Raw genomic sequence first — 18,565 nt, 5'->3', positions numbered from 1 at the left:
TATTCTACGTATTCTAAGTATTTACTTAGTCACTCTACTGTTGATTGGCATTTGGATTGTTTATAATTATTATTTTTTACAATTATTATTATTATTGTTTTTAAGTAAACCTTATGCCCAACATGGGGCTTGAACTCACAACCTTGAGATCAAGAGTCACATGCTCAGGGGCACCTGGCTGGCTAAGCTGGTAGGGCATGCGACTGTCTCCTTTATTTTTTTTAATGCTTGTTTATGTTGAGACAGGGAGAGAGAGCGAGAGCGAGAGAGAGAGAGAGAGAGAGAGAGAGAGAAACAGCGTGAGCAAGGGAGGGGCAGAGAGAGAGAGAGAGAGAATCCCAAGCAGGCTGCATAATCCATGGAGAGCCCTATTCGGGGGTTGATTCCATGACCGTGAGATCATGACTTGAACTGAAATCAAGAGTTGGATGCTTAACTGACTGAGCCACCCAGGCACCCCTGAGCATGTGAGTCTTGATCTTGGGGTTGTGAGTTTGAGCCCCACATTGGGTGCAGAAATTATATTTAAAAAAAAAAAAAAGGCAAAGAGGACCTGGGTGGCTCAGTGGGTTAAGCATCCAACTCTTGATTTTGGCTCAGGTCATGATCTCACAGTTTGTGAGGTTGAGCCCCACATCAGGCTCTGGGCTGACAGCATGGATCCTGCTTGGGATTCTCTCTCTCCCTCTCTCTGCCCCTCCCTCACTTGCTTGAATGCACATGTGTGCTCTCTCTCAAAATAAATAAAAAACATTAAAAACAATCTTACCAAAAAAAAAAAAAAAAAAAAGAAAGAAAGAAAAAAAAGAGTTGCATACTCTACTGACTGAGCCAGCCAGGAGCCCCAGGTTATTTCTAATTTTTGACTATTACGTGGTATAGCTATGAAAATTCTATAAATGCGTGCTAATTTCATTGAATCATTTGATTGTGTCATTAGATTGCAAGGGCAGAGACACGTTTATACAGATTTCAGAGAAGTTCTTGGCAAATTCTCACAATATTCTTGTTGACAAGGTAGAAAAAGGTGGACTAGATAAAAGAATACTTTGGTGGATTCTTGGTTGATGTTGTAGAATAATGACAGCATACAGGAAGGTCTCTAATGATAGACTGACTACAGGGCTCTGCCTGTCTAGTCAACATTTTCATCAAGACTTCAGGGAGGACCCAGAAGGTATGCTAATCAAATTTACAGATTTCACAAATTGAAGGCATTTGAACTACTTAGTAAAATTAGGAGGGAAAATGCATTTCTAGTAGATGGGAATGATACCTAAAAATTTACAGAGGAAAGTTCCTGGGAATAATTGTTAAGGTCTCCTATTTAGGATTAAAAAAAAAAAAAAAAAAAAATCCTTTAGGCCCTGAAAGGGGGATAGGGAAAAGCTCATTAGTCTGAGGTGGAGTTGTAGTTGACAGTGAATTCAAACTGAAACCCCATAGTCTGCAAAAATGTCTGGAGTGTTCTGTGTGGTCTCATGTTTCCAGGGACATACTGACAAAGTGAAGTAAATGGAGAGGAGGGAACTCGATGGTGAGTGAGTGATCTGGAAGTGACATTTGTCACACAAGAGGTTGAAGAAACTGGGTTTTTAGCTTCAATGGGGGGAAGTATCAAAAGGGACAGGGTGTTAATGTTTGATAAGAAGGGCCATTATGTAAATGAGGCCATTTATCTGGATTCTGTGTAGTTCCAGAGGAGAGGTCTAGGACTACTGGGTAGAAGTTATGAGGAAGAAGTTTTTGGCTTAGTGGAGGGAAGAGCTATTGATCTCTTTAAAAATGGAATGAGTTGTCTAATAAATAAAGTATTGAGGTTTTATAGTCTCTGGGAATTTGAAGCAGAAAATACACTGAATAGTGGCCAGAGTTGCATGTGTTACATTCTATGTGTTTAAAACTAACGGTGCTGGGAGAATTGTGGGTTTAATGTTCTTTTTTCAGGGACTGTTTAGTGTGGGCATCTAAAGTAAATCTGGGCATCTGATCTGAGTTGGGCCTACAAGCTTTGTTGTTCTGTATCAATCTATGTGGGTGCTTTCCTGGCTTTTAGTTCTACAGCTGACGCTGGGCCTTAGTGCTAGAACTAGCCTTCTGCTCCAGGAGAGTCCATGCAGTTGGGTTTGATGACCGACCGACCGTTCAGGCGCATCTCTTTAGATGATGATAGGAGTGGCTTCTCCTTCCTCCAGAGCAGGTCAAAGCAGGAAAGGAGCTGCACCTGAGTCATGGGTCCAAGGTGATTTCCAGCCATCTTCTTGTGGACTTGGCCCAGTGTTGGGTGGAGATGGAATTACACCTAGAGGTAGGAGGGTAGGGCATTTCTGTCCTTGAGGTTGGCTTGCAGTTGCCTCCATATTACTATAAGCCTGTGGTCCCCTCCTTTTCCTGCCTCTGAAGCAGGAGGTTGGGCTCCACTTTAAGAACAGTGCACTAGGCTGGGCTTTGGGGTCTCCGGTCAGCTGTATCCGCTGTGGGCGAGGACAAACAGCCCAGTCAGCAGTGCTGCCTGCCATACCCATTTCCTGCTCCCATGGCCAAGAGGCCCTGGAGGAAGCTGGGCTCTGGGGAAGGTGAGGGCCAGCTCTCCTCAGGCAGTTCCCTGCTCCGTTTCCTTCCATAGGATTCCCTTCTTCATTCAAACCGCGTCCCAGTGCTCAGGATGCAGTAGATCAGGGCAAGATGGTGGGTCGGTGGCTGAGAAAGAAGGCTCAGGTGTGGGGGGAGGGAGAAAAACTGGTGGGTAAAAGGAGGGATGCAAATGGATGGATATGGAATTCAAGTAGAGAAGCAGTAGGGATTAAAATGCAAACAATCCATGTATTTTCATTTCAGAATTTGTTGTGGTAAAGGATGATGAGTTGTCTTTTCCCTGCCCACATGCCTGGACAGAGCTGAGAACAGATGCTGTGGTACAAGGCTGCAGACAGACTCTGAACCTGAATTAATCCCTGAAGCTAGGCCGGGTTGGTGGTGTGACTGTGGTTACCCTGAGGGCTAACTATCAGTTTCTGTGATCCCATTCCCTTGTGAATATTGTAGCATCTGTTGTCCCTGGCCTTTCTTTTTATATTTTATTTTATTTAATTTTTACTTTTTTTTTAAATTAAAAACTTTTTTTTAATGTTTATTTATTTTTGAGACAGACAGAGACAGAGTGTGAGTGGGAGAGGGTCAGAGAGAGAGGGAGACACAGAATCTGAAGCAGGCTCCAGGCTCTGAGCTGTCAGCACAGTGCCCGACGTGGGGCTCGAACTCACGGACCGTGAGATCATGACCTGAGCCGAAGTCGGACACTTAACCGACTGAGCCACCCAGGCGCCCCTTATTTTTACTTTTTTAAGTAAACTCTGCACCCACCTTGGGACTCGAACTCATGACCCCAAGATCTAGAGTCATATGCTCTACCAACTGGTAGCCGGCCAGGTGCTCCCCTTCCCCCACTTCTGCCCTTTTTTGGTCTCGGGGCCGGGCGTTTCTACTCAGAAATCTGGCTGCTCTGTTATTTGTGAAGCAGCAGCAGAGCCTGAGGGTAAGGTGTAGGGGTCACAGGGTGAACAGAAGGGGCGTGAGGGCTGTTGAATGGCTGGAAACTGAAGCCCAGTGGGGAGTGAAGGATGGGTAATTGACTGGGGAGGATCAACAGAGCTCAGAGATTTGTGGAGGGTGAGATAAAGGCACTTTGGTCATTTTGTAGGGTGCTTGGGAGCCAGTATGCATGTCTAATTATTAACTGAGCACTGAGGAGTTACCGGTGTATTTTTGCCCAACCCTGTGATAAGCTTTGGTTGTTTATTGTCTTGTTTATTAGGCAGAAAGGCAAGTGTTTGTATAGGACTAGAATGCCCCTTCTACTGAAGAGCAGAAAAGAACTTGGGCAGCGAGAATAGGGGTATAAAGGAGGGGGGGATGGGGGAGAGACAGAAGATGAGCTGTTCTTTGAGGTTGGTCTTTCCTGCTTCTCAGGATGAAGATGCTTCTGGGGCAGTGTGGTGAGGCCAGGACACAAGAAAACAGGGGGATTAGGGACATTGAGGGACATGCCACCACCAGAGCTGAGACAGGGAGTATTTCTTCCGTGTCGGTAGCCTGAAGCAGGCAAGCCCAGCACTGGACCTCACTTTCTGCAGTTTAAGGCAGGCTGATTCTGATCTTACCCTGGGATCTCTTGGAAGGAACTGTTAAGCCCCTCCTGGTGCTCCAGTTGCTGAGCTGGGAAGGCAGAAGCAGCAAGGTGATTCTCTGCCAGGGTGGGGAAGGCGTGCTGCAAGTGCCTGCCTGCCTGCTTAAGAGGCTGGTGGGGGATTGAGAACATTCAGCTGAGTTTCAGAATCATTTCTTTTGACTTTCTTCCCTGTCACATCCTGGGGCTATCGGTCAACTTCACAGCATGTGTGGGCTTCCCTTCTTGAATGTCATCTTCTGAAGTAGTAAACTGAAACTTTTTTGGGGGTAACAGATTTCTCGGAAATTCTGACATAAAGCTAAGGACGCTTTTCTTAGAAAAATGCATATATTTTTGGTGTACATACATAACCATTTACAAGGAATTTCAAGCATTGTGGAAGCTGTAGGTTAAGAACTCTCTAGGGGTGATCCATGGACTTTTCCAAAGCTCATCCAGGTAAAGGGTTTGCCTCTACCCCCGAGGTAGAAGGACTTGAGGAATGTTTGTGGGGTTTTTTTTTTTTTTTGAATGTTTATTTACATTTTGAGAGTGCAAGTGAGGGAGAGGGGCAGAGGGAGAAAGAGACAGGGAATCTTAAGTAGCAGGCTCCATGCACAGTAGAGTCTGAAATGGGGCTTGATCCCATGACCTTGGGATCAGATAACCTAAGCTGAAATCAAGAGTCAGATGCTCACCCAACAGATCCACCCAGGTGCCCCTGTTTATTTTTGAGAGAGAGAGAGAGAGAGAGAATCCCAAGCAGGTTTCTGTGGTGTCAGAGTAGAGCCCGATGTGGGGTTTGATCCCATGAACTGTGAGATCATGACCTGTGTGGCTCACTCTTTTGCAATGTCCAGTCAGGAAAAATGCTGTCCCCACTCTATAGGAACCTCAGCTCCAAGAATCTTTCCAAGTACAAAAACAAGTGGCTGAGCTGGCAGGCAGCAGCAGGAAGTCTGGCCCCCATTCTAATCCCTGGCCACATGTTCTGACCTGCTGGGCCAGGCATTGGATAAGTCACAACAGGATCTACCAAGGTTAACAATACCAGAGCGCTGAGTCCTGGAGCCCGTATCAGGAGGTAAAGGGGTGGAAAGCTGGGACAGACCATGACTTTTCAGAGCCAGTAGCGGAAAAACACTAATCCTGTACAGCTACCAGTTGCCTCCCACTGCTGTGAGCACTTTTAAGCAAATCCAGTTACTTTGTTTTTCCTCTCTTAGTGTAAGTGCTAAGGGTGTGTGTGGTGCTGCCTACACAGATGCTCAGCAGGTGCCTTTGAATGCTAATGGTGAGGACATTCTGGGCAGAGGTGTCGAATACACAGCAGGTCAGAACCCAAACACTTCTTTGGCCAAAGGCTCTGTTTTGATGACTGCTACTGGAAATATTGCTTGAAAGTCTAAGGCTCTCTGGGTGGTAGGGACAGTCCCCAATCAATATTGTTATTATTTTTTCAGGTCTCTTAACCTTCATTAACTGTGCCTATGTCAAGTGGGGAACACTGGTACAAGATATCTTCACCTATGCTAAAGTCTTGGCATTGATCGCCGTCATCATTGCAGGCATCGTTAGACTCGGCCAGGGTAAGACATAATAGTGACTAAGTTTTGTGCAGTTCTTTGAGCCACACTTCTTTAATTGCCTTTTGTGCATTCTCATTTGCTAGGTACTACTAGTTCCATTTTATTTATTTTTTATTTATTTTATTTTTAATGTTTTTATTTATTTTTGAGACAGAGAGAGACAGAGCATGAGCAGAGGCAGAGAAAGAGAGGGAGACACAGAATCTGAAGCAGGCTCCAGGCTCTAAGCTGTCAGCACAGAGCCTGACGCGGGGCTCGAGCTCATGGAGTGTGAGATCATGACCTGAGCTGAAGTCGGACGCTCAACCGACTGAGCTACCCAGGCGCCCCTACTAGTTCCATTTTATAGATGGGGGAAACTGAGGCTGCAGAATTAAGTATCTTGCCTGAGTCCCTAGCTAGTAAGTTAGTGGAGATTTGTACTGAGATGATCCCAAAGCTGGTCTTGCCAGCTGTTGCAGACTGTTAAGTCCAATGCTGTGGCTGTGATTGTTCTGCCCGTGGAAGTGGGTAAGGGCAGAAATGAAACACTTGTACCCACTCCTCTCCAGTTTCCAGGTAGGAACACATAGTCTACTACTCTATTGACCTGGGCCTTCTAAGCCCTATCCTTCCTCCATTCTGTACCAGCTGTCTGTGGGGTTAGAAAAGGGGTGGGATCGGGTAGCTTACAGGATAGGACAGAACCACATTACTTATGTTCTATAGCCCTTCAGTTCTGTCATGGTTTCTTACCCTGGAAAACCACCATGGTCCTTCCTGTCAAGATCCCCATGCTGTTTGTTCCCTGCATTCCAGCCCATCATTGTAGAGGTCTCTCTTCTGTCCCTGTTCTTTTACCACTGCCCTTGCTGCCAACCGTGTTCTAAGCCACTCACTAGCTATTACTGTCCTATTCTTTTATTCCTTTATTGGATCACCTTAAAGTTGAGGGCGAACCACTAATCCTTTTGTCTTTCCATGTTCTCTGGATTCCAGGAGCCTCCACTCACTTGGAGAATTCTTTTGAGGGTTCATCATTTGCAGTGGGGGACATTGCCCTGGCATTGTATTCGGCTCTGTTCTCCTACTCAGGCTGGGACACCCTCAACTATGTTACTGAAGAGATCAAGAATCCCGAGAGGTAGGTATCTCACCATCAATTTTCCACAGCAGTAAGGATATGCTATCATTTATTGAGTTGTGCCCGACAGCATACCACAACCACTGAGACTGATTTTATTGGTTCCACTTTAATAGATGGGAGGTCTAAAGCCCAAATACCTAGTCCGTAACAGCAGGCCTTTTCACATCTGCTCATTCATTCCTACATTAATTAAAGCAGGTTCTACCGTGTGTTCATCCGTGCTTTCATATGGCTTTTTCTTGATACTCCTCCACCTTTATCCTCACATAGATAACTTTAGGTCCCAAATGCCCCCAAATGGTCCTATTTCTTTTTTGATCCTTTGCTTTCTCAAATTTATACTGACATAGTGGTATCATGTCAGCATTGAATGCTATTGCTTCATTTTTATTCTCAAGTAGTCTGTAGTCATGCAGTGACAAGAGCACTGGACAGGGAGTCAAAGAGCCTGGAGCCTGTCTTTCCACTGATTTGTTGATGACCTTGAGGGAGTCCCCTGCCAACTCTGCCTGCTTCCTTATGTATAAATTGAGGGGGTTGAATTATATGATCTCCAGAGCCCTTCCTGGATCAAAAATTCAATTATTCTTGGAACTAAGAGTATGAGGGAATGGAGTTTCTGTAAATTTTTAAATCAAAATAATAAACTTTTCTTGGCACACATCCAGTGTTGCAATTCCGGGAGCGGATAACAGAAGCAGGACTGAGCCTGGGTGGTGCTTCCACCTACTGGACAGAAGCTGAATGACTTGAGAATATCCCCCCTCCCCCTCACTGTGAAGAATGCTTATAAAGGTCATTGCTTTATTGGTCCAGAGGACCTTGTCCTTGTGTCTTTCTCTTGGCCACTGGTTAGGATGGCACATAAGCTTCTCAAGTTGAGTAAGGGCATGGACATAGTTCCCAGCTTGCTTATGTAGATACATAGTGTTCTTCCCAACAAGAGTCTTATTCTCTGGAGATGTTAGATTTCACAATTTGCCTCCATAATTTCCTCTTAGATTTCTCCACTTTAATACCAATTTCCCAACGTTGACAATCTTGAGAGGGAATCCTGACGTCAAGAGGCTTTGGATGTGAAAACCAAAAAGCCCCTGTTTCCTGTGCTATTATTCTGTGACATAGTTCTGTTAATCCTTTTTCTGCTCAGCCTTTTCTCTAAATGTGATATTCTTTTCCCTTGATGCCCTTTAAGCTCTGAACTCTGAAGAATGAAGTCACGATTGTAGGTAACTTCAAAGGCAAAAGCAGTGGGGCAATGCACAGGAGGCACCACCCCTGGATTGGTGTGGGAGTGTAAGGAATAAAGGAGATGGGGATGTGACCGTGGGACTAATGCATGCATTATTCTATTTGGTCATAGGAACCTACCTCTCTCCATTGGCATTTCCATGCCCATTGTCACCATCATCTACATCTTGACCAACGTGGCTTATTACACTGTGCTAGACATGAGGGACATCCTGGCCAGTGATGCTGTTGCTGTGGTAAAGGATTTTCACTAGCAGAAGGCTGAGGGTGTACTTGTGGGAAAGTGGGTGGTCCTTGAAAGGAATATGCTTAGGGGCGCCTGGCTCAGTTGACGGAGTGTGTGACTAATGATCTCAGGGTTATGGGTTATGGGCCCCATAGGAGGTATAGGGATTACTTAAAATTAAATTTTTTTTTTTTTTTTTGAGATAGAGTACGAGTGGAGGAGGGCCAGAGAGAGGGAGACACAGAATCTGAAGCAGGCTCCGAGCTGTCAGCAAAGAGCCCAATGCAGGGCTCAAACTCACAAACCGTGAGATCATGACATGTGCCGAAGTCGGATGTTTAACCGACTGAGCCACCCAGGCGCCCCTACCTACTTAAAATTAAATCTTAAAAAAAAAAAAAAAAAAAAAGTATGCTTACCATACTGGGCTTACAAAGTCCTGTCACCCTGGTTGTGAATGAAGAGTTAAACAAGGTAGGGGCTATCTGGGGCACGCTTGTCCATGCCTTTCATCCTGTTTAGGTCCTGCTAATGACACTTTTCTGTTCCTTTCCCTTAGACTTTTGCAGACCAGATTTTTGGAATTTTCAATTGGACAATTCCATTGGCGGTTGCATTATCCTGCTTTGGTGGCCTCAATGCCTCCATTGTGGCTGCTTCTAGGTAAGAGTGGTGTCTTTTACAGGGTGTGTGTGGGGGGGGGGGTATCGTGAAGAGCTATGGCAGGGAAGAGTAGGACTTATAGGACCCGGAGTGTAGTCACTGCTCCCCAAGTGATAATGATATTAACCCCTTGGTTCTTGTTTCCATCAGCAGCCTCCAGTTCTCACTAATCTCTATAACTGAACTCCATTCCATATTATTCAAACTCTTTTGAAGGAGGGGATGGCAGAAGAAGGGCTATGTGGTATGCGAACCAGCCATACCCAGTGTCCCACAAGTTTCTCAGCCTCTTTCATCTTACCCCAAATAGGCTTTTCTTTGTGGGCTCAAGAGAAGGCCATCTCCCGGATGCCATCTGCATGATTCATGTTGAGCGGTTCACACCGGTACCTGCTCTGCTCTTCAATGTAAGTGACCTCAAATGGGGCTGAAAGCCAGACTATGGGGGAAATGGTAACAGTACACACAACTGTTCTGGCTTCCTCAAAGCTCTAGAGTCTAACAGAAAAACTGCCTTCCATAAAAAATGGTAACCTCCTCTGGTCTAGGATAAGGCATAAAGCATGCTGAATATATTGAGATGAAATGACTGCCAAGATTAGTAAGTGCTGTAGTGTTTAAAGGAAGAAATGATCTTCCATGGGGGCAGAAGGTGCATGAGGAAAGACTTCTTGGACAAAGTGCATCTGAAGTGGATTTTTATGTTAGGTAGCAAAAGGTGGAGATGGACTTTAGGTTAAGAGAAACTGTATAGGCGGGGGTGGGGGGGCATGTGGCTGGCACAGGTAGTGAAGCATGCAACTCTTGATCTCGGGGTTGTGAGTTCAAGTCCCACAATGGGTGTAGGGATTAAAAAAAAGGGCATTAAAAAAACCCCTTGAGTGACAAATGCTGTGAGGAGGAGCTGACTTCTGCTTGTGCCTGCAGGGTATCATGGCACTGATCTACTTGTGTGTGGAGGACATCTTTCAGCTCATTAACTACTACAGCTTCAGCTACTGGTTCTTCGTGGGGCTCTCTATTGTCGGTCAGCTTTATCTGCGCTGGAAGGAGCCTAATCGGCCTCGTCCCCTCAAGGTAATTCACCTCCATCTTACCTTTTCTCCAGGGGATTCTTTCAAGACAGAACCCTCTGCCTAGGATTTGGTGGTGGTAGTGGGTGGAGATGAAAGGGCTCAGTGCTGTAATCTTCACAGGAGAAACTGCTACTGTAGCTGTCTAACGTCCATTGTTTTGTCTTGTGCCCTTCAGCTCAGTCTTTTCTTTCCCATTGTCTTCTGCCTCTGCACCATCTTCCTGGTGGCTGTACCGCTTTACAGTGATACCATCAACTCCCTCATCGGCATTGGCATTGCTCTCTCGGGCTTGCCCTTTTACTTCCTCATCATCAGAGTGCCAGAACACAAGCGACCTCACTGCCTCCGAAGGATTGTGGGTAAGCCTTTGGGTCTTTTTTTAAAGTAGGCTCCACACCCAGTGTGGAGTCCAACGTGGGGGCTTGAACTCCCAACTCTGAAATCAAGACCGGAGCCTAAATCATGAAATTGGATGCTTAACCAACTGGGCCATCCAGCCACCCCTCCCCACCACCCCAAGCCTCTGGATCTTCGAGTTGGCTTAGCTATTGTGTACGGCCTTTCCACAAATCTCGTCCCCCTAAGTCACCTTTGCCGTTGGCTCTTGCTGTTAACACTAAGGCTTAAATGAATTGTCCTCCAGGCCAGCCCTGTTCAGTGCCACTTGAATTGAGCTCAGTTGACCTCTTCTCACTTTTGACTCGCACTTCTCTTTGTAGCATCCACTACATGGTACCTCCAGGTCCTATGTATGTCAGTTGCTGCAGAGATGGATTTGGAAGATGGAAGAGAGATACCCAAGCAACGAGATCCCAAGTCTAACTAAACACCATCTAGAATTCTAAGATGCGGAAAGCGGGGGCCTCTTGTCTCTTGCTGGCTGGAGCCAAGGAAGAGAAAAGGAAAGTACACTTCTTTGTTGAAGCTGCTCAGACCAAGCTTCTGGACAGGTGCCTCCAATTTTTGAACTTGCTTTTTGAGAGATGAAAAGTAATTTATTTGTTTTGCTACACACTGTTCCAGATTTTTTTAAAAAAAGAGAATATAGCAGACTGTGGTGGGGAGCATGTCAGGTGTGGGCTTGGTTGTACTAGTAGCATATTCCCGTGTGTCAAGATGTTCACTCACTTCTGGCTGTGCCTACCCACTCCTTTCCTTTAAAAGGGCCAATAATGCTCCAAACTTCCTGTCTCCTTTAGAGAGAGAGACATGAAACTGTCACAGGTGCTAGACAATAAACGTTATGTTCTAAACTTTGAGTGGCTTCATTTTAGATAGGTGTCTGCTTTTAGTGTTCCTCCTAGCCTAATGAAAACTGTCCCAGTCTTCTGCTTGTCTCTCAAGTCAGCTGTTGGAGGCTGATGAAACCAGTCTCTATGCGAGAGAGCACACCTAAGTTGCTCTAGCAAAATTTTAGGTTGTTAGATATCAACTCCTGTCCTTTGTACTGATCACATCTACTTGAATATTTTATAGGATCCAAGATAAATAAATGGATGGAAAAATCCATGTATGAGGTAGGAGTTTAAGATCATAATGCCAGTTGACAACACTGAGGCACTTCCTAAGAGCATGGGCAGGAGCAATTACCAATCAATCTATCCTTCAGTTCATTTCCCTGTTTAATAAGTGTCAGAAAGCAGCATGGAGTACAGAGGTTTACTAATTCTGTGGATGGCAAGATCACTCGGCTCTTTTACACTTAGGGGTAAGAGTCTGTAGTGGAATCCACTTTTACAATGAAGATCTGTACAACACCTCAGAGTTTCTAAGGCCTGGGACAATGACTCCGCGTCAAATCTTGTTCTGAGGCTGAGCCTTTGAAGAGAGAGTTCCTACCAGTGTGAGCAGAGATGGAATTCAGCTGAGTGTGTCACGCCAGGGCTGCTTTGACTTTGGGTTGGCACTGCTGCTACTCGGGGTGCTGGGAGGCTGATTCTTTCCAGGCTGTAGCAGAGGGTTGTGGGTGAAGGTCTGTCGTAAGGGACCTAGGGCAAAAGAAAACAAATCTCAATGAACAGAGGAAAGGAAGAAACAAATCACAGAATTTAGCCTGAAAGGGCTATTTACCCCTGGCTGCTAGCTCTAAGTGATTCTGCATGCGTCGTTCGCGCTCTTGTAGCTGATGAGCCAGTTCAGCGTTCTTCCACCCTGTGTAAAGAGGAAGGCAGTTGGGCCTCGACCCATTTTTTGACTACTTTCCCCCAATCCTGTTATACTGAGGGCACACCCTTACCTTTTTTGAAGCTTTTTAAGAAGCCTTCCTGTGGAAGTAATTTGTCAGAGTCATGCACCACACGCTGGGGGATTTTAAGTATAGTCCGTACAGCTGGAATCTGGAGGCAAGACACCTGGCCCAGGGAAAACACATTGGAGGAGAGCCAATACATGAACACAGCCTGGATGAAAAGAAAGAGACGATACTCAGAAACTGTCATCTGTTACTAGCTCGATGGGAGATGGCAAGGCTAGGTGGAAGGGCTTGGAGCCAGTTCCTAAGCCATTACCTACCGTGGGGAAATGGATAGTTATGGGCAAGACTGCTAGGGGCATCACTCTGATTATATTTCTCATCCACTGAAGATCAGAACTTTGTACACCAGTCTCAGCGCCTAACTGCCAAAAAAATAAAAAAGGAGCAAATGCACATCAATTTTAAAGAATCTGGCACAGATTTCAACCCATCAATTCTACTTCTCCAAGGGGCAAAGAATGACCATTCTGCATAACTACTTTACCCCTACTCCCCACTTTGCAGACCTGGCACTTGGCCAGCCTGGGCTTACCTCAAGGACACCCCACATTGTAGCAGTTACTACCAGTGGTAATATGTAGGTGGGGTCAGACAGTGTGAGATCCTGGAACCATAGGAGGCCACCTGTCTGCAGGCTGGGCACAGGAAGGTTGGCCATTTCTCTCAAGGCAATGAAGAAGGAGATGAAGATTGGGGCCTAGTACAAAGGATAAACAGTGTCAGGACCCTTTAGCAAAGGAGACATTCTATTACTCCATTACTGACAACTGTATCACCACCACTGCTTTTTTGGGGTCTAAGGCATGGGAAACACAGAGGAGGCTATCTGACTGGTATGGGATAAAATCAGAAGGAAAATGTTTTTGCTTACCTGAGTCAGAGGTAGAATAAGAGGTCTAAAGAGTTTAATATCATGCTTTTTCTGGTAAAATGTCATTTCCGAGGAGGCCTTGTAAACTGTGAACAAGGGGAAATTAATGGTTGGGCTAACAGTTACATCAGTGGAGGTCACTATCCTTACTATCTGGCCCATGAAATTTCTACCTGACCCTTGCTAGTCACTGCAAACATTAGGCCCAAGGAGCAGGTACATCTTTACAACTTGCCCACCTCTAGTAACTCCCGATTTTGGTCATTCCCTTCCCTCAGCAGAATGTCAGCAAAGTGCAAATGTGGTCTGTTCCTACGTGCATTCTGCAGTTGACTCACACTCAGCATGGTCTCCTGCCAACTTGGCCTCTCTGATTCGAGTGGAAAACTTCTGGATCTCTGGCAAGTGGTTGTGGATCTTGGCTGCTTCTCGTTGGCCCTTCACGATGAGAGGAAACACCAGGCATCGGGCAAGGACTGTACCTGGAAAACATACACTAGGACTGAAGTGAAATTAAAGCAGTTCTGCAGCTAGAAGGCTGAAGGTCTTTAGGTCCTCACTGAAAGACTCTTTCTTATAACAGTCTTTTCAACACTGCGACTCTTGCTGGAGGAGCCCAAAACAAAGGGCAGGGATGACTTAGTTCCTTCAAGGCTTAGTCTTCTGCTTTGATATCACAATGTCTAGCATTAACTTCTGTAAGCAAATGGCCAGGAATACTGTTTATTTCCTTGAACAAAAGGAAGGTGACAGAAGATACTTCTCTAGATCAGTGGTTTCCAAACTCTTCTATTATCAATGGAACCCCCCACCCCCAACTCTTAGGTGTAGCCCCAATACACGTAACAGATAAAATTGAGCTGCTCTGGATGAGGGGGTAGTCTGGCTACAGAACTGTTCAAGCTCTGGCTTTTTCTTTCCTCAGAGGCACCATTATAGAACTCTGGGGCTCCCAGGAATAAAGTTTGAAAACCACTATCTTAGAAATCCCTAAGGTAGGAAGTAATTTGGTGGCCTACTGCTTTAGCTCCTATTTCTTTTCTTATATTTCCTATTTCTTGATAATTCCAACAAATACTTTATCTGTAGACAAGCACGAGGGTCTGGGCTGAAAAAAGAGGGTGGTGGTAGTGGTAGTTGGGGGGGATATGGGTTTAGGCTTTATCAACGTTATGATGGCTGATGTGGAGTGGAAGAGAAGGGAAGCTAAGGATGAAACCGAGAATACTAGCCCTGAAGGAGGAGACCGAGAACTGGGCAAGGGCAATGGAAATGGAAAAATGTGGTCAGAAAGACTGGAAGAAAATCAGGAAAGATGATCACAAAAGCCATGGGATAGATTTCAAGGTCTAAAGTGTCTAATACAGGACCTTGGTCCCAAGAGGTCAAAATGGAGGAGGAGGAAAGATCGTGAGCTTACATTCTCTCAAGGATATACCAAAATCTGTAACTACATATATAACTGTCTCTGAGAAAGAACTTCAGAGAGCAGAACAGATCTTATACAACTAAGGATATAAAGAAAAAGCCATTCTAAGCTGGATAGGAGGCAGAGACATGGTCTAGTCCGGAACCACGAGTGGGAGGGACTTCATAACCATAAAGGCTCTCCCTGTGAAATGAGGGGTCCAAGCCCCATATTAGGTTCCCAGGACTGGGGGACCTGCACTGGGAAGACAAGCCCCGTACAACATCTGGTTTTGATAACCAGCAAGGCTTATGTCTGGGAGAGCTGGAGTGCAATAGGAAACAGACTCTGCTTTTATTTTTTATTTAACAAAAATTTTTTTCCTTAATGTTTATTTATTTTTGAGACAGAGACGAGCGTAAGCAGGGGAGGGGCAGAGAGAGAGGGAGACACAGAATCCGAAGCAGGCTCCAGGCTCTGAGCTGTCAGCACAGAGCCTGACGCAGGGCTCGAACCCACGGACTGTGAGATCATGACCTGAGCTGAAGTCGGTTGCTTAACTGACTCAGCCACCCGGGCGTCCCCAGACTCTGCTTTTAAAGGGTACAGCACAATCTCACTTGCTGAAGGTTCAGTGCAGAGGCAGCAGTTAGAAAAATGGGCTACACATGGAAGAGATCCACATACTAATTTTAGGGCATGTGCTGGCAGGGCAGGGATCTGTTGGAACATTCTCTGCTGGTGGGCACCATTTCTGACATTCTCCATCTACTGTGCTAGCACCAGCTTGCTCAGCGCAACTCATGCACTGGCCAGGAGCCCCTCTTAAGTGGCTCCCTGCCCTCCCCCTCCCAACCAGCAGGTGGCCTCAGTCTGCACCAGAGCCACCCCCACCAAAAGGTCCCTGCCCTGCCTGCTAGAGCACCTGCAACAGCTGGGCTTGGTAGCCAGCTATGCTGGGGCCAAACCCTCACACCAGCCCACCCAACAGTAGTAGTAGCTGGGCCTCTCAGACAGGATGGGGGGCAGCTCTACTTACCAGCACACCTGAAGAAGCTGTCGCTGAGCCTTGTAGACAGCTGTGTCAGGGGACAGCTCTGCAAACCATTGAGTCTGCACCAACAGAGACCCAGCCACAGGAGAAGGGTACACACCACTCACACAAGGAACCTCTAGGGCACCTGGCTCAGGTGACCGGGGAGTTTGCACTACTGGACCTCACAGGACACCTTCTGCAAAAACTCATTCCTTCACAACCAGGAGACAGAAGTGATCTAACTAATATAAACACAGAGAGTTTAGGCAAAACGAAGAGCCAGAAAAGTATGTTCTAAACAAAAGAACAAGACAAAACCTCAGAAAAAGAACTAAACAAAGAAGAGATAAGCAATCTACCAGATATAAGGGTCTAAGTCATAAACATACTCACTGAACTCCAAAGAAGAATGGATGAACAGAATTTCAACAGAAAGTGTAAAATAGGGGCCAATGAGAGCTGAATACAATAACTAAAATAAAAAGTACATTAGAGGGAATCAATAGCAGATTAGGTGATGCAGAAGAATGAATCGGATATCTAGAAGATAGTGGAAATCACCCAATGGGAACAGCAAAAAGAAAAAAGAAAAATACTGAGGATGATTTAAGGAACCTCAGGGATATCAACTGTACTAACATTGGCATCATAGGGATCTCAGAAGAAAGAGGGAAAGGAACAGAAAACCTATTTGAAGAGATAATGGGTGAAAAATTCCCTAACCTGTTAAATTCCCTAAACAGACATCCAACTCCAGAAAGCAGAGACAATCCCAAAAAAAGATGAACCCAAAAAGATGCACACTAAGACTAATTAATAAAAATTCCAACAGTTAAAGAATCTTAAAAGCAGCAAGAGGAAAACAACTACATACAAAAGAGCCCCCATAAGACTATTAGTTGACTTTTCAGCAAAAACTTTACAAGCCAGAAGGAGCACAATATATTCAAAGTGCCAAAAGGAAAAACTTACAACTGAGAATAGCCTACCCAGCAAAGTTATCATTCAGATTGAGGGAGAGATACGGAGTTTCCCAGAGAAGCAAAAGCTAAAGAATTCATCAACACCAACTAGCCTTATAAGAAATACTAAACAGAATTCTCAAAACAGAAAAGGCTATAATTAGAAATAAGAAAATTATGAAAAAAAATCTCACTGGCAAAGGTAAACATATAATAAAGGGAGCAGATAACTGACTACAGACTTTAGTATGAAGGTTAAAAGACAAAAGTAATAAAATCACCTAGACCTACAATAATTAGTCAAGAGATACACAAAATATTAAATTCTAAGAAATGTCAAAAACAATGTAGGAATTTTCAAGTCATTTTTTATACCACCTACCCAAAGTATCATATAATTATTTCATAGGCTTTCTGAATAAAAGCTTTTAAAGCTTCAAAACAAAACAAAACAGACATCAAAATAAACTCCAAAAAACCCAAACACAAAAACCAAAACCTACAAAATGTGAGAAGGGGGACTAAAAATGTAGTGCTTTTAGAATGCACTTGAACTTAAAGCAACCATCAACTTAAAATAGACTGTTATATACATACAATGTTACATATGAACCTCATGATAACCACACAGCAAATACCTATAATATACACACAAAAATAAAGAGAAAGGTATACAAACGTGACACTAAGGAAAGTCACCAAATTACAAGGGAAGAGAAAGATAGGAACAGAGAAGAACTACAAAAACAAGCAGAAATCAAAAAAATGGTAAGAAGGGCACCTGGCAGGCTCAGTTGGTAGAGCACGTGACTCCTGATTTTTAGGGGGCTGTGAATTTGAGCCCCACATTGGGTGTAGAGATTACTTAAAAAAATGATAAAAAGTATATCTTTCAGTAATTACCTTGAGGGTAAATGAACTACATGTTCCAATCAAGACACAGGTGGCTGAATGGATTAAATAAACAAGACTCGTCTATATGCTGCCTGTAAGAGACTCACATGTGATTCCTAAGAAGACAGACTGAAAGTGACGGAAAAAGATATTCCATGGAAATGAAAAGAAAATTGGGGTAGCAATACTTGTATCAGACAAAACCGAGTGACAAAAAAGGGCATTACATAATGATAAAAGGATCAATCCAAAGAGAATATAACACTTGGAAATATTTATGCACCCAACACAGGGGCAGCTAAATATGTAACGGAAATGTTAACAGACAAAAAGGAAGAAATTGACACTTATACAATAAAGGTAGGGGACTTTAACATCCCTTTTACATCAATGGATAGACTGTCCAGACAGAAAATCCATAAGGAAACAGTTGCTTTAAACAACACATAAGACCAGAGACTTAATAGATATATACAAAGCATTCCATTCCCAAATAGCAGAATACAGGGGTACCTGGCTGGCTCAATCAGAAAAGCATGTGACTCCTTGGGAATGCAAGCTGGTGCAGCCACTCTGGAAAACAGTATGGAGGTTCCACAAAAAATTAAAAATAGAACTACCCTACGACCCAGCAATTGCACTACTAGGTATTTATCCAAGGGATACAGGTGTGTTGTTTCGAAGGGGCACATGCATCCCAATGTTTATAGCAGCACTATCAACAATAGCCAAGGTATGGAAAGGGCGCAAATGTCCATTGATGGAGGAATGGATAAAGAAGATGTGGTTGTGTGTGTGTGTGCGTGCATGCGCGCGCGCGCACACACACACACACACACACACATACACACACAATGGAGTATTATTTGGCAATCAAAAAGAATGAGATCTTGCCATTTGCAACTATGTGGATGGAACGAGAGGGTATTATGCTAAGCGAAATTAGAGAAAGACAAATATATGACTTCACTCATGAGGACTTTAAGATACAAAACAGATGAACATAAGGGAAAGGAAGCAAAAATAATATAAAAATGGGGG

General features: G+C 44.5%; 2 protein-coding genes across 5 annotated transcripts in view; one reads left to right on the top strand and one right to left on the bottom strand.

Moving 5' to 3' along the window:
- SLC7A7 (solute carrier family 7 member 7) overlaps positions 1-11,352 on the top strand; it is a 32,818-nt gene extending 21,466 nt beyond the window's left edge. For all 4 annotated transcript variants that reach the window (XM_040476617.1, XM_040476620.1, XM_040476618.1 and 1 more), the window contains exons 3-10: positions 5,632-5,757; positions 6,736-6,880; positions 8,247-8,370; positions 8,920-9,023; positions 9,334-9,430; positions 9,951-10,100; positions 10,275-10,458; positions 10,819-11,352. In XM_040476617.1, coding sequence (XP_040332551.1) covers positions 5,632-5,757; positions 6,736-6,880; positions 8,247-8,370; positions 8,920-9,023; positions 9,334-9,430; positions 9,951-10,100; positions 10,275-10,458; positions 10,819-10,925 — 1,037 coding nt within the window. In that variant the 3' untranslated portion in view covers positions 10,926-11,352. The remainder of the gene's footprint in view (positions 1-5,631; positions 5,758-6,735; positions 6,881-8,246; positions 8,371-8,919; positions 9,024-9,333; positions 9,431-9,950; positions 10,101-10,274; positions 10,459-10,818) is intronic.
- Positions 11,353-11,705: 353 nt separating this feature from the next.
- The window catches only part of OXA1L (OXA1L mitochondrial inner membrane insertase), a 21,634-nt gene continuing 14,774 nt past the window's right edge, over positions 11,706-18,565 (bottom strand). The window contains exons 4-10 of the mRNA XM_040476621.1: positions 13,563-13,706; positions 13,225-13,310; positions 12,886-13,050; positions 12,611-12,715; positions 12,336-12,498; positions 12,170-12,250; positions 11,706-12,087 (exon numbers count right to left, since the gene is read on the bottom strand). Coding sequence (XP_040332555.1) covers positions 11,960-12,087; positions 12,170-12,250; positions 12,336-12,498; positions 12,611-12,715; positions 12,886-13,050; positions 13,225-13,310; positions 13,563-13,706 — 872 coding nt within the window. The 3' untranslated portion in view covers positions 11,706-11,959. The remainder of the gene's footprint in view (positions 12,088-12,169; positions 12,251-12,335; positions 12,499-12,610; positions 12,716-12,885; positions 13,051-13,224; positions 13,311-13,562; positions 13,707-18,565) is intronic.

This window comes from Herpailurus yagouaroundi, unplaced genomic scaffold (assembly GCF_014898765.1).
Source record: "Herpailurus yagouaroundi ecotype Mexico unplaced genomic scaffold, PumYag 141, whole genome shotgun sequence".
Lineage (NCBI taxonomy): Eukaryota > Metazoa > Chordata > Mammalia > Carnivora > Felidae > Herpailurus > Herpailurus yagouaroundi.
This window is presented reverse-complemented; position numbering and strand designations above follow the sequence as displayed.